This window comes from Spermophilus citellus (assembly GCF_964194105.1).
Source record: "Spermophilus citellus genome assembly, chromosome: 2".
NCBI classification, from domain to species: Eukaryota; Metazoa; Chordata; class Mammalia; order Rodentia; family Sciuridae; genus Spermophilus; species Spermophilus citellus.
Window position 1 is genome coordinate 46326856 of NC_138183.1, and position 16623 is coordinate 46343478.

Here is a 16623-nt window from a genome sequence, read left to right on the forward strand (position 1 = left end):
ACCTACAAAAAGTAAAACAAAACACCCAAGGGATGAATGGCTCTAATGCCAATTTTTCTTTGTAGTTTATGAGGCACATCTTTCTTACTATTCCACAGGCCCTCAAAATCTGAAATCTCTAAACCTGAGAGTTCGTGATCTTTCCTTAATACAAATGTTTTCTTCTGCATTTTCTATATACACCAAAAGAACATATTCTTGGTTCCACAGGCCATGGAGAAGGCAGTTACTGTCTGCAACAAGGTTTACGATGTCTGCTTTTAATGGAAACTAAGAATGGCATGATCTCCCATAAAACTACACTTACATTTTTTGAAATTCTGAGATTACAACTTCCTTTCTTATTTCATGAAATGATTGTAACAGTTTGAGGTATTTTAGGATCTTACTTGATAAAACAAAAATTTTGAATAACTGTATTTTCTCCTAGTCACAATTTTATTTGTACCGTTCATACAAAAATGCAGATCTGTGAACCAGGGTTCTCATGTGTTCTTTTTTTTAGTTGTTGATGGGCCTTTATTTTATTTATTTGTATGTGATGCTGAGAACGGAACCCAGTGCGTCACGCATGCTAGGCAAACGCATTACCACTGAGCCACAACCCCAGCTCCACTTGTGTATTCTTATTCATTTACTGGTTCCAGTGGTTTGGAGATTTTATTAAACCTAAGAATCACCTACGACCTTGTTAAAATGTAATTCTTTTCCCCGTCTCCCCAAAGATATTCTGGCACCAGTACCTAATTCTTACTTTACAATACTAGAGATACATTGTGGGTGAACATTATTAAAAACAAGGAAACTTATTCACTTGTTATGCACTTCTCCCCAGAAATTTTGAAACTTGTCAAATATTCAGTTTCTTCAATGAAAGGGGCACATCTTAAGTTTCATAGGTTTAAGGGACTGGCTTGAGCAAATAAACCAATGATCACCTTAACTCCGTAAAGTTGAAAACAATTTACAAAGTGGATTTTCTGGTTGTTCAGAACTTGTAATTGTCTGTATGATCTGGAGTGCTACCTCTTCTTGCTCCAGAGTCTCAAGACAAGTGCTCAGGTCCATTCGTTGAATGCTCTATTAAGCACAGGGATGGGTTTAACCGCTAAGTTTTAAATGAAATAATGACAGCTTTTCAGTTTGCCTCATAGTTCTTTCCCATTACTTATTACTAGAAGTAGTAGTTTTGATTTTGAGACTGCCATATAAAAAGCAAAGTAACCAATGGTGGTTGAGCTGGAGAGCAGGACTGGACGAGGCCGGCTTGTTCCTGCAGTGCCCAGGCCTGCACGGAAGCGCCCAGCAGAGGATAGTCGCTTTCCCCGCCCGGCCAGAGGGATGAGCAGAAAGAGCTCCCCCGGGGCATTGTGTGTGAGCTGGGCCCAGAGATAGCAGGCCCAGGGGGGGTAGCTCCGCCGCGGGAAACAGGACACGCCTCAACCCGGGCAAATTCCCGGCCTCTTCTGGCCACAAGCCAGCAGTCGCCGCTCGCCACCTCTCTACTCTGCTGTCGCCGGACCGCCCCGCCGGGTCCCGAACTCGTCCGCGCCTCGGCGCGCGCGGCCCCCGGGCCCTTGGCGCTGGCGGCGCGGTTAGGGCCGGAAGGATGTGGCGCATGCGTGGTGGCGCCACCCGGCGCGGGAGCTGTGGCTGCGGGGACACCGATGGGCCAGGCCGCCCGGGCCGTGTTCCGCAGCGCGGCGGAGGCGACGGGAGTTGGCGAGGCCGTGCGGGTGGCGCCCGACAGCAGCTGGAGGAGCGTTTCGCGGACCTGGCAGCGAGCCACCTGGAGGCCATCCGCGCGCGGGACGAGCGGGACCGGCAGAACGCGAGGCTGCGCGAGGAGAACGCCCGGCTGCGGCTCGAGAACCGGCGGCTGAAGCGCGAGAACCGCAGCCTCTTCCGTCAGGCTTTGCGGCTCCAGGGGGAGGGCGGCGACCGGATGGCCGCAGAGGCGGCCCTGGGTCCCCCGGAGGCTGGCACGAACCGGAGGGAGAGAGGTGGTCGCCGTGAGGATGAACCAGGCAGCCCCAGGGCCTTGAGGGCCCGGCTGGAGAAGCTGGAGGCCATGTACCGCAGGGCCCTGCTGCAGCTGCACCTCGAACAGCAAGGGCCGCGCCCGCGTGTGGACAAGGAGGAGCCGCCTGTGCAGGAGCCCGACTCTGGCCTCTGTGCCCAGGACCCGGCGCCCCCAGGGCCCTGGCTGTAGCCTCTGGCCTCAGCCAGGAGAGGCGGGGCGTCCCGAGCGCCCCTCCTTCCGCGCTTGCTGCTTTCCCACCCTACACTGCTGGACTACTGAGCTCAGTGCCTCCAGCCCACCACCTGACACTTCCGGTGGCACCCTGCCTCTTCCCGCCGGGTCCTGCAGTGTCTGGGCTCTGGAGCCCCCATGTGTGTGGGCACCTGCTTCTGGGCCCTGCTGGTTCCACCGGAAGAGGCCCTGCAACAGAAGCACGGGTTTTGAAACAGCAAGAACTGGTTCCTGGAAGCTCTTCCTGATTCATGAACCTTTCTAAGTGTATTTTTTGTTTCTCAATAATAATTCTTTGAGGGCTGAATAATGCATCTTGAGTTGGTCGAATTTGATGTTCTTTCTTTAATCCACTAAAGCCGCCAGTTATTATTTCTTGTGTGGCCAATACTTTTGAGTGTGTGTTTTTATAAATAGGTATTCAATGGATATCCCACGAAGTACTACCTTTTTATAAAGAAGAAGATGATATTATGACTTAGAAATTCTTGTCTGCCCCTGACTTAGTCCGCATACATTTAATATATACTGATTTGTTTCACCCCAGAGAATTTTTAAGTATATTCCTATAGGTAATCCTTTGAACTGGTAAATAAAAGTAGTCCATTAAAAATAATCTAAAAGCTTCCCATGACTATTATTTGAAGTGTGTTAAAATTTTATATGTGTCTTTAAGAGATGTATAGCTTCCCTATTTTAATATCTAGATTTGGTTATCCTTTGTAAGGTTTTTTTTGTTTTGTTTTGGTTTTGTTTTTTACTTTATGTAACTGAACTTTTAAAATAATGTAAAGAATTAGTTCATCTAAGCATTTTTCATTATTATTGCATTAATATTAGAGGTTAACCAATGTGTAGCTAATTTGTATCATTTTAACTGTTTAACAGCTTTTAAGAAATTGTAAGTTACTTGTACATCAAAAACACTCAAGTGGAATCATTTCCGTTTTCATCATGGTTTTTGTAGTGGTCAGGAAAAAGAGATTAATAACAAAACGTTCTAAGATCACTTTTTTTTGCATTTTGTTTATGAATAACACTTTGGCCTACTAAGTAGTGAAGAGGATAACTTTGTACCTGATAAAAACTATAGAGGCAAAAAGTGTGACCTCTTTTTTCACCCATCATAAAGGTCATGGTCAATACTTCTATAATTACAGACAGGCTAACAAGAAAAAAGCATGGCAAATTTATCCAATCTAAATTTTAGGTAAAACAAGAGCCTTTGGAAATTAAAATTAAAAACTCAGTGAAACCTGTGTTTATGACTAGATGGGAGGAATGGACATCCCTGTAGAATTATGATTTCATGAAAAGTATATGACCTATTGGTTATAGCCTGGAAAGACCTGTATGGTATCTTGGCTTCTCTATATGGCATTCTTTCCTTGGGCTTAAGGACAAGACCCCTTCTAGAGTTAAGGGTCTTTTGACCTACTATCAGACAAAACAGATCAGAGAATTTCTTTGTGGCCTGCTCCTGAGCAGAAAAGGATGAGAGAGTTTGAAAATATATCTACATTTTGTAATTGAGGTAAAGCTGTTCTTTCTATGTTCTATGTTTCTATGAGCTGCCCTGGGAAAAGCAAGTTCTACTTTGAATAACCTGCCAGGAAGAGAGCAGCAAGCAGGGAAAGAAACATAGGAAAAAAGTCAGAGACCACTTCTTCTAGGGCCCTCTAGTTCACAAATTACTAAGCATCATACTTTGGAGTATTGTTTTCTGAGCCTCACGGATTTAAGAGTATTTAAGTAATGGAAAGCATCAGGGAAAATCAAATGATGAGTAGAGCTGGTTACTACATATGGCATAGAATATGTGCTACACATGGCATAGCCCAAAAGTTCAGAGTATTTATTGTAATGCAAATAATTATTACAAACCAACGTGCAATGGAAACTCATTTTTGTTATTCTTCTACTTCGAAGTATTGAAAACACTTTCCATTTTGCTTATAGATGATTGATACTCAGTTTTGAATATTTAAATTGTCCCTATGGCCAAAATATAGAAGCAACTTGGCAAGAAAAGGTAAGTATATGAAAATTAATCCTATGCCCCTTTACTTCATATTCTAACTGGGAAACAAAGTAAAATATTTTTAGAAGACAGTTTATTTACCCTACTAAGGTAAACTAAGGTTAAATTTGTTAATTTCTTTAAGCTTTAGTTTTCTCATTAGTAAAAGGACTGTAGCATCTACCTCAAAATGTAAAAATTTTATTGAGATAAGCAAAATGCCTGCTTCAATTTAAGTGTTCAATTGGTGAGACTTGCAGTTTAAAGCACGAAAATTGAAAATGCATATTTTGCTTAACATTTTGTATTGCCTTCTCGATTTTGCTTGTATATGACTTTATGAGTATTATCAGACATGTAAATTTTGACTATGTTGACATTTTTCCTTCCTCATAAGCAAAGAGGAGAGATAAAACCTTATAAGATAAGGGGGTAATTTAATATAATGTTCAAAAATATTTGCCACTTGTTACAAAATTGTGAATATTCAACAACGAAACAAAGTAGTTGGTTGTATAGTTCTTAAATACTTTGTCTAAAAATTGTTTACAACATAAGTCTGATTGAATATTAAATTTGTTAAATTTACTGGTGAAAAAAATTCTGTAAATTATTGAAGAAAATTACTCACACAGATTACTTTTGAGCTTAATTCCTTAATGGCATTAAAAATTCTGAGGGGAAATGCCATAGAAGATGCATCAAGGCTAATATATATTTCAATTTTGATGATGTTTTCCAGGGTAACCAATAAAGTCATATGAAAAATGTTTTGTTATTTTAAAGTATGTTATTAGAAAGTTTGGTCTAGGATCAGTTTGATCTAAAACTAAAACTGTAGTTTGCCATTTTCATAATTTCAGATCAGTTTTTCAGTAAGACAGTTTACAATTTTTAGAAATAAAACCCAAAAATATGTGTCTTAGCAAACAAATTCAGTGAGAAGAATTGGCATTTTACATTTTTATAGCTGCTACTCACAAAAAGTATTTTATCTTTTCCTTTATAAAAGTTAGGATATGAATCAAAGGAATAAAAATAAGTACTTACATAGCTCATAGAAAAAATGGCCCTTGCTAAACTTCTTAAATATTATAAATATTTGAAAAATATTTAAAAGCATTTGGTCTTCTTTAAATACTCTCACGTAATATTGCCAATTCATAAATATTCCAGAATGAAACACCCAATTATTTAATAAATTGAATTAATAATATATACTAACAAATGTTAGCAGCATGATCTTGATTCCAATGTCACAGACTATTTTCTATTTTGCTAAATGGAATAAATTTTACTGAGAATTTGTTACAAAATCTTCAGAAAACCTTCATGAATGACATAAATTATTTATACTTCTATTTAGTGATAAATTAACTACAAATTGTCTTTTTACTACTATAATTTTATTTTCACCTACCTGTCTTGTCTGCTATAGATAGTATACACATCTATTTACACAACAAAAATATTTAATATCAAGGAAAACATTTTAATTATATATATAACTGACTATTAAAATTAACCATTGCTAAAATTTCAAATTTTAAGACCTAAGTTACGTTTACTATATCTCAATGATCAGAATTAAACTATATCTCAATGATCGGAATTAAATTATATGTGTTTAATCATTACAGATATTATTTATTATGAAATTCATATTCAGAATATACTTATTTCCCAGTATATAGTTTGTATAGTTTGGATACCAAGGTTTAGACTCTGGAAGATTGGTCTCCACTGTGGTGGCATTAATAGGTGGTGGAACCTTTAAGAAGTGGAGCATAATAGAAGGTGATTGGGTCATCAGAGTCATATCTTCCAAAGGGCATATATTAACCAGTGACTTTATAATTGTTCCTAATTTTTTTATTTGCACTAAGTTCCTGGAATATCAAATAGAAAGATACTGAAATTCAAAAATTAAAGATGTGCACATGCCCATGCATGCACATAAATGTATATACACATAGATAGGTGAATTTTCAGTGTAGTATCCATTTCCTTTGATGTAAGGGACATTGTATATTTTAAAAACTTTTAAAAAGTCATTTATATATACGAACAGGTATTTTTGTTTGAATATGTATAACTTTTAAAATAGAAATATAATGTGTTTGCTTTATAGATTGAAAAATATTGGCATTTTCATTCCCATATGTACTACCCATATGGGTATAAACTCTAAGACATTGCTTAAAATAAATAAGGAAATATAGCTACTAAATTTTGTAGAGGGCATTCCTATAATTATAAACCATCTCCGAAAATTGTATGTCATTAAAATATGGTTTTAAAAGCCTCTACTTAGTAAACATTATTCTATTTCATATGTAAACCTAAAAGTATAACTTGAGGGGGAAATGATTTCTGTTCATCTTATTTTTTATATGGACTAAAATTCTGCAATTTTAGAGCTGAAAGAGACCTTAGAGGGTTTTACCTGTGTCCTTCAGAAATTTTTGTTAACAAGCTAACTTTCAAGGGATCTACATTTTACATGGTACTCTACTAATGGTCAGATTTCATCTTATCCAAATTTAGCATGCAGTTTTCTGTCTTTATTCAAGCTTTCTCTAGAATACAATGCTGCTGGGAAGTTGCGATGAGACAGTTTTCAAGAATTTTTAATGAGAGTTAATTTGAATGCTCAAGTTCTAAAATATTAATGATGTTCAAGAGAACTCTTTAGCTCTAAAATTTAGACTTTTGTCTTCTGAATTGAAGAATTAATTAATGTTCTACCTTAAATATAATTCAAATTTTACTAAATATAATGATATAAAGAAGACTTTGATGTATACATTTGCTCTTTTACATATGTAAATGCCTATTGAGGCTTGAATTTCTCAGTGTGACTAAAAGTCTTAAGTATGCTGAATAATTAAATAGTATAGCTTATATTTATTTCTCATATTTTTCTCAGTATCATTTTGTTAAACATAATTTCTCTAATCATAACTGATTTCTGGTGTTAATTTTCATTGTGTTCCCAGATTAAATGTGTGTTTCAATAGTTTCAAGAGCATTATTGGATGATGGAAGAATACTATTATAATCCTATTATAGTTATAATTAAAAATATTATTTTAAATAAATTGTAATTATCTTGTTAATATTGATAATCCTATTTTCTATTGATGTTTATTCTGTTTCTTCACATTTTGATCTATGTTCTTCAAGACAACATGGAAATAAAAGGCAAATGCTTACAGAAAGATGAGGACAGAAACAAGTAGTTGAAGAAAGTTGATTCAGAATAGAACGGAGATGATAATATAGGTCAACATAATGCCTACTTTTCATATAATCCTCACATCTCAGAAAGTGAGAGCTTTAGCCATTAATCCTGTTCATGAGGTCTTCCCATTTGTGAACCAATTACCTCTCAAATGCCTCACCTCCCAATTCCAGCATATTGGGATTAGGATTTCAACATATAAACTTTGAGAGGAACATAAACATCCAGTCCATTACATAGAATGTGGGCAGATATTTGGGCAGGAACTGGGTTTGCTGGCATAGGAATCATTTAGATCTTTTTTTTTTTTACTCCAAAATATATTTAGTGAAATGCTATATTAATCTCCCCATTAAGATACTAACATATATGCAATATGTTTGTACTATTTTCTTTGTATGACTCAGCTAAGAAAACATTTGAATCTACCTCTGTCAACTGTCCATGTAAAACCTGTATCCCCATATCTTTAACCCTGTATCAACAGATTTCAAAAAGATGGTAAACTAAAGGAAGAGTGCACTTCCCAGCAGTTACTTAGCACCAAACTTAAAAAAAGTGGAAATGCTATTCCTTAGCAATGTAGGTAACTAAGGGAACTCACTGAAATTGAAAACTAGACAGTAAAAGAGACCATACAGACACAGACACTCAGAAACTTTGAACATAAAATAAGATATAATATGTTAGAGATGGCACCTGCTTGGCTAGGAGCAGCAATAGCAGAAGCACAGGCAAGAGGCAAAAGTATGGCAGAAAAAGGAAAAAAAGAGTCCTTGAGGAACCTGTGGACTAGAGAGGGAGGCTGATCTTTATGGACCCAGAGGCACTGGGGGAGGTTGTTGAGTGAAAAAGCAACCAAAATTGCTTGGCCCGTGGGCAGATAGTTGGGCAAGAACTGGGTTTGCTGGCATAGGAATCATTTATCAATGCTGTGAGGCTACCATCAGAGACAGGAGTTTGGGAACTCATAAAGGAAGTTGCCAGCAGACCCATCAGTACCTTAGTATGAGCCCCAGAGTCTTCCTGGACCACAGTGACTGAGATAGATGTAAAGAAAACTGTGCCCAGAGCATACAGCCACATCCCTTGGTTCCTGGTGCTCCAGACATCCCACAGAGATCAACATCTCCTTGTCAACAGGGGCATGTATTAAATATCAAAAACAAAAACAAAAACAAAGACAGAGTTTCAAGGGTCAACTAAGACCAAACCCCAGCTGCTGCAGCTTTCAATTTGGAAGTCTGCACCAACCACACTACAAGAATATACAGTTTGTCAGCATTTACCAGTCTATCCCAGCCTATACTAGGAGATGAGAAGCTGAGAGTTTCTACAATCAGAATTGGCTCTTAGACACAATGACTGGCAGCTAGGTGAGGAACACATAAATTTAACAATCCTTAGTCCTTAACCCAAGGGTTATATACCATAGAAATAAATACAAAAAATGAAAATTTATTCTTGTCACCAGTTTTGACCCACTCAGCATAAATGAGTTTGTTTTTTTGTTTGTTTTCCTTAAGTATTTCTACCTCCCCATATGTATGCCTATTTTTTTACTTTTTTCTTTAATCTTTAAGAAATTCTTTAAAATCATTTTATCATATTTTCTTATTTTTTAACTCTAAAAAAATTCTGTAAGATTGTGTGTATGTGTGTGTGTGTGTGTGTCGCACTGTGCAGATAGGCTCAAATATATGTGTTACTATAATTTTACTTTCATTTTAGTTACTTTCTTCTTCACTTGTTTATTGTTTAGCTTTGCTTTGAGTAGCTGGTACATAATTATATGTAGATTTGTGTTATTTTGATCTTATATTTGTTTGTACCTTGTTTTTTGTCCCTCTTATTGCTGCTTCTTCACTTTTAACATCCACTAATACTCAAAATTTCCTGTTCCCTCTTCTCCTGCTTTTTTAAAAATTACATTTCTTATTTTTGTATTCTTCCTCCTATAGCTGTCATCACTACCTTTCATCTGTTCACTTTTCAAATATTTCAGATGTTCTCTTGCCTTCCTACCCCTCTATATTCCCTTCACTTAAGAAACGATACTCCCATTAAAATAATTATATTGTATATGTAATTTCTATCCCACCCAATTCATGTTTTTGTGATTATTAATACAGTGGATGATGTAAAAGATACCTGTTCTTTATGCCTAATCTATTTCATGAATTTTATTATTAGTGCTTATGTTAAGTACTGACTCCATTATTCCTACATAGGTGACAATTAGTGTAACAGATATCAAGTTAGAAAACAGAGGCTGTAAATCTGTTGCCAATATTATTGTTATTTCTGGCTTCCACCTTCCTCTAAGAATGGATGGAAAGTGACTGGAACACTTTAAGTTGCCAAATAGGTGTCCTGATGAAAAAATATACAAAACTCAGGCAAATAACAGCAAATCTCATCCAATGCATTACTTGGCCCTTAATAATACTTCAACACATTTAACTGGGAGACAGCAACCTATAATCAACAATCAGGCCCCATGGAGTAATAACAAGAGAGGGACCTCAGTTTGCACTCCTAGATATATTCCACTCCTGGAATATGGGGGAGAAAGAGAGATGTCCTGGACATCTGAACTTCCTGAAAAGTTCCAGAACAAAAAAAGGTAATTATAAACAAAAGGACAAATGTATAAAAGAGGAATGGAAATTCATATCAATTTATGTGCAAGTCCAAGACCTCTGAATACATGATGATATAGGCAAACAAATTTCCCCCCAAAATTGACAATACCCCAACAAAGGATTTCACAGCTATGGAATTAGATGAAATTCCAGAGAAAGACTATAAAAAACTGATTCTTAAAATGTTTGATGAACTCAAAGAAGGTCTAAGGGATGAATTAAGAGAGGAAATACACGAGATAAAAAACCATTTCAATAAAGAAATGGAAATAATGAAAAGAAACAAATCAGAACTCCTGCAAATGAAAGACAAAAGGAATCAAATTAAAAATTCACTTAAAAGTGTAGAAAAATTAACTTGAAAATGTGTAGAAAAAAAAAAAAGAATGTCATGCCGTAAAGACAGAACTTTAGGTCTCGGACACAGGGATATGAACTTGAATACCCAACTATAGAGTAAAGGAAAAAAACGTAAAAGATCATGATCAGAATTCTGGGATAGCATCAAGAGGACAAACTTAAGAGTCATTGGAATATAGGATAATATGGAGATACAAATTAAAGGCATTAAGAGCAACTTATATGGAACAGTAACAGAATTCACGCCCCCTATATTAGAAATGAGAAAGAGAACAAAATACAGGAGGCTCATAAGACACTAAATAGAAAATATCAGAATAGAACCTCTCCATGGTGCATCATAATCAAAATTCCTAACATAGAAAATAGGAAAGAATATTAAAAGCTGTTAGAGAAAAACATCAGGTTACATTTACAGGCAAACCAGTAAAGTTTATTTCTGATTTCTCATCTTAGACCCTAAAATCAAGGAGGAATTAGAATGAAATATTGCAATATCTAAAAGAAATAATTGTCAGCCAAAATAACAATATCCAGCAAAGTTATCTTTAAAAATAGATTAAGAAATAAACATGTTCTCTGATAAAGCTAAACTACTAGAGTTTTTGATCACTAAGCTATCACTACAAAGAATATTCAAAGATATATTTCTATTCAAATAAATGCCAAATCTACCAAACTGATGAAGACCACTAAAAGTGCAACCACTTAAATGAAAATCAAGTCAGAATTAAACAAATCAAAATGGCATGGCATAACACACACATATGTATAATGACATTGAATTTAAATGCTCTCAACTTTCCAATTAAGAAATTGATTAGCAGACTAGATTTGAAAAACAAAATCCAACTATGTACTCTTTGCAAGAAACTCATCTCATAGGCAAAAACACACACTTGCTGAAAGTAGAAGGATGGAAAAAATATTTCATACAAATGGAGTTTTCAAAACAAGCAAGAGTAACTATTCTCATGTCAGACAAAGCAGATTTTAAGCAAAACTTAATCAGAAGAGACAAAAATGCCATTATTTATTAATAAAGGGAACAATCCAACAAGAAGACTTAATAATATGTAATACATTAGCCCCAAATGTTAATGCACTTAAAAATTCTTCCTAACATTAAATCCAAGATAGATCCCAATATAATAATACTGAGTGATTTCAACACACCCTTATCATCAATAGACAGGTCATCCAAACATAAAATCAATAAAGATATTCCCAACCTAAATGATACTACAAATCAAGCAGACCTAATATACATCTACAAAATATTTCATACCAAAACACCTAAACTCACCTTCTCAGCAGCTCAGAAAAGTATTCTAAAGTAGATGATGTTTTAGATCACAATATAAGTCTTAGCAAATACAAAGAACATGAAATAATCCCATGCATCCTATCAGATCATAATGAAATGAAGATAGAAATCAGTAGCAAGAAACATAATAAGAACCATATATACACATGGATATTGAAAAATACTCTTTTAAGTGAAGAATGGACCATAGAAGAAATGAGAGAAAAAAATAAGTTCTTAGAAACAAATGAAAACAGAGATACAACATATCAAAATCTCTGTGACCATATGAAAGCAGTTCTAAGAGGAAAATTAATAGCATTGAGTACCTACATTAAACAATAGATTCCAAATAAATAAGATATGTTGCAGTTCAAGACCTAAGAAAAGGAAAAACAAACTAATTCCAAAATCAGTAGGAAACAGGAATCAATTAAAATCACAGCCACAAATCATGAAATTGAGAATAAAAAAATAGAAAGAGGTGTTTCTTTGAGTAGATAAATATGATTGATAAACCCTTAGTCAAACTAACCAAAAGAAAGAGAGGACCCAAATAAACAGAAAGGAGAAAGGAGATATCACCATGAACACTTCTGAAATCCACAGGATCATTAGAAACTATTTTGAAAAATTATACTTCATAACTAGAAAGTCTAGAAGGTATTGACAATATTCTATACACATGGTACCTGCCCAAATTGAACTGGGAAGATATATATATATATATATATATAAACTAAACAGACCAATACCAAGTAATGAAACAGCAATTAAAAGTCCACCAACAAAGAAAAGCCCAGGACCACATGAACTCTCAGCTGAGTTCTACCACACCTTTCAAGAACTAGCATCAGTCTTTCTCAAATTATTCCATGAAATCATAAGGGAGAGAACACTCCAAAATACATTGTATGAAGCCAGTATAACTCTAGTACCAAAACCAGACAAAAACACACCAAGGAAAGAAAACTACAGACCATCATCACTGGTGAACATAGATGCAAAAAATTCTTAACAAAATATCTGCTAACCATATTCAAAAGCACATTAAGAGAAAATACATTATGATCAAGTGGGTTTGATCACAGGTTTGTGAGATTGGTTCAACATACCTACATCAAATGTAATTCACCACTTAAAAAGAACTATACAAGAATCATAAGATCATTTCAATAGATGCAGAAAAAGCCTTTGATAAAATTCAGCACTCTTTCATGTTAAAAAACACTGGGGAAACTAGGGATAGAACAGATTTGCCTCAACATTAAAAAGGTTAAATAAGACAAACCAAAAGCCAACATCATACTGAACAGAGAAAAACTGAAAACATTTCCTCTAAAATCAGGAAAAAGAAAATGATATCTACTTTCACCACTTCTGTTCAATACAGTTCCCCAAACTCTAGCCAGAGCAATTAGGCAAGAGAAGAAAATTAAAGGAACAGAAACAGGAAAAGAAGAAGTCAAACTGTCTCTTGTTGCTGATGACGTGATCCTATATCTAGAGGCCATAAAATTCCACCAGAAGAATTCTAGAGCTGACAAATGAATTCAGCAAAGTAACAGGTTACAAGATCACCCTTCATAAACCAATTACTTTCCTGTACTCCAACAGTGATTCTGTTGAAAAAGAAATCAGGAAACCATCTCATTCACAATAACCTCAAAAAAAAAAAAATCCTTGGGAGTTAATCTAACCAGAGATGTGAAAGATCTCTAAATGAAATTTATACAACACTAAGAAAAAAATTGAAGAAGGCCTTAGAGGATGTAAAGACCTCCCATAATCTTGAATAGGTAAAATTAATATTGTCAAAACAGCCATACTACCAAAAGCCATTTACAGATTCATTGAATCAAACTACTAATGACATTCTTCACAGAACTAGAAAAACCAGTAATTAAATTCATTTTGAAGAATAAGAGAACCAGAGTAGCCAAAGCAATTCTGAGCATGAAAAGCAATACAGGAGGCATCTCAATGTCTGATTTAAAATCATACTACAGATCTACAGTAAAAACAAACAAACAAACAAACAAACAGCATGGCATTTGCATCAAAATAGACATGAAGACCAATGGAATAAAAAACACAGAGAAAAACCCTCATATTTACACTCATCTGATACTTGACAAAGATACCAAAAATATATCTTAGAGAAAGATAGTCTTTTCAACAAATGATGCTGGGAAAACTGGATATACATATACAGAAGAATAAAATTAGATCCCTATCTCTTATTCTGCACAAAAGTCAAATCAAAGCAAATGAAACACTTAGGAATTAGACCAGAAACTGCAACTGCTATAAGAAAATATAAAGCCAACACTCTATATATTGGTGCAGGCACCAACTTCCTTAACAAGACCCTTAAGGCTCAAGAAATAAAACCAAGAATCAAAAAATGGAGCAGCATCGAATTAAACTTCTGCACATCAAAGGGGATGAGTCTACAAAATGAGAGAAAATCTTTGCCAGATGTTTCTCTGACAGGGGATTAATATCCACAATATATAAAGAACTCAAAAAGTTTAACGCTGTCCCGCAAGAAAAAAACCCCAAATAGCCCAACATATAAATGGGTAAAAGAATCTAATCAGACATTTTTCAAAAGAATAAATATAAATGGCCAACAAATATATGAAAAAATATTCAACATCATTAGCAATTAGGAAAGAAAATGCACACTTAAACTGCACTGAAATTTCATCTCACACTAGTCAGAACTACAGTTATCAAGAATATGAATAATAATAAATGCTGAAGAGGATGTGGGGGAAAAAGGTCCACCCATACATAGATGCATGAATTAAGAAATGTGGTATATATACACATTGAAATTTTATTCAGCATAAAGATTAAAATTATGGCATTTCCTGGTACATAGATGGAAACAGAGAACATCATGAAATAAACCAGACTCAGAAGTCAAGGGTCAAATGTTTTCTCTTATATATGGAACCTACAGCAAAATAAGGGAAAAAATTATGTGTAGCGGGATTTGATATTATAAAGATATAGGGAATTTCAGTGGAGTAGAAGAATGAGATTTGAGAATGAGGGAGGAGGAACTGGAAAGGGGAGGAAATGTAGAAAAATTTGAACAAACTCCTGCTGTGTGCATACATAAGTATAACCCAGGGTATTTAACCTTTTTGTATATGTAATAAGCACGAATCAAAATTCGTGCTTATTACATATACAAAAAGGTTATGCCCTGAAGACCTGTCCCAAAGTGGACTCTCAGTTGCTAGGATTTCAATGGCTTCTGGTCTAGGGGTGGGAGGCTTCTCTCCTTTCAAGCCACCAATCTTCTTTGGCTGTTTCTCTTCTATAGCCAATGCAGCCTTTTATGCCGTGTCTAAGACATACAGTTACCTGACCCCCAATTTCTGGAAAGAAACTGTTCACCAAATCTCCCTATCAGGAATTCAGAGACCATCTTGTGAAAATTCACACTAGAGTATCTGTGCAGTGGACCCAGGCTCCAGCTCTGGCTACAACATGGGGGTTTTTATGCAAGAAAAATAAAGTGAATGAAACCTGTTATGAAACAAACAAAAATTAAAGGAATGAAAGGAAGATCAATGGAGTACAGGAAGGAGAATGGGGGTGGGAGGAGGGGAAAGAAAGTTAGGAGGGAGGACAACAGGGACTAAAATGAAGTATATCAAATTCCATACATGTTTGACTTTGTCAAATTGAATCCAATTATGTATAACAATAATGTTTCAATACCTGTATCATAAAATAATTTGCTTGTTAGTATCCAGAATCATCATTCTTGCAGTTGTACAAGGCAAAGAAGAGGGAATATTTACTGTTACTATCAAATACAAGCAGAAGCAAAGCTATTATGTGGATATTAATCAGGACCTTCCCAGGTGCCTCATTCTTTTCATTGAATTGTATTAACTTTTGTTCTTTATGGCAATGCTACATTACAAATTTTTATACCTATCTTTTATTTTGTATTTCTATGAATATATGTCTGTGATAAATTCATATAAAGGTGTTTTTAGATGAAAAAGGATCTGCAGTTTTTTGTTTATTGTTATTATTTTTTTTTTGGTACCATACACTAAACCCAGGGGCACTTAACCATTGAGCCGCATCCCTAGGCCTTGTTATGTTTTATTTTGAGATAGGGTCTTGCTAAGTTGCTTAAGGCCTTGCTAAATTGCTGCGGCTGGCTTTGAACTTGTTATCCTCCTGCCTCAGCCTCCCAGAGATGATGGAATTACATGCATGTGTCAAGTCACCTTGACCAGTGCATATGCAGTGTTAATTGCAAAAGACAATAGCAAATTACTCTCTTCAGAATTCATACTGATAATATGTCAACAAAAAAGCTTTGCTGCTGCCTGTTTTTTATATTTTTGCCAGGTAATATAGTACCAAATATTTGTCTTTAGCTATATCACTGATGAAAAATGTGGTTAACATTGTATGTTTTAAATTGCATGTCTCCCATAACAACAGAGATTAAGCTAAAACCACCATTTATACTGCTTTAGAAGTTGACATTCACATAGATTATACTTTAGAGACATTTATATTTCCTTTCATGTGAACCTTTGGGAGTGCTGAAGGGTGATTGTGCAAGCAGTATTTTTTCCTAAAATCTCCTAACTTCATGCTGCTTTTAATCTACAAATTTTCCTGTGATCAATTTTTCAGTCTTCTATGATTTGTAGATTTTATATAAATATGTAAAATCTTGAAAAATCTGATTCATTTGAAATTACTTTGAGTTCAGTTTTGGTATAGGGACCCAGCCTTATCAAAACA

The 16623-nt window shown here is 35.4% G+C and overlaps 1 protein-coding gene across 1 annotated transcript; it reads left to right on the forward strand.

The window, feature by feature from the left end:
- The first annotated feature begins 1517 nt into the window (after positions 1–1517).
- TUSC1 (tumor suppressor candidate 1) lies at positions 1518–5044 on the forward strand. Its single transcript, XM_081264583.1, has one exon. The coding sequence runs from the start codon at positions 1610–1612 to the stop codon at positions 2210–2212; it is 603 nt and encodes a 200-aa protein (XP_081120709.1). The 5' UTR covers positions 1518–1609; the 3' UTR covers positions 2213–5044.
- Positions 5045–16623: the final 11579 nt, after the last annotated feature.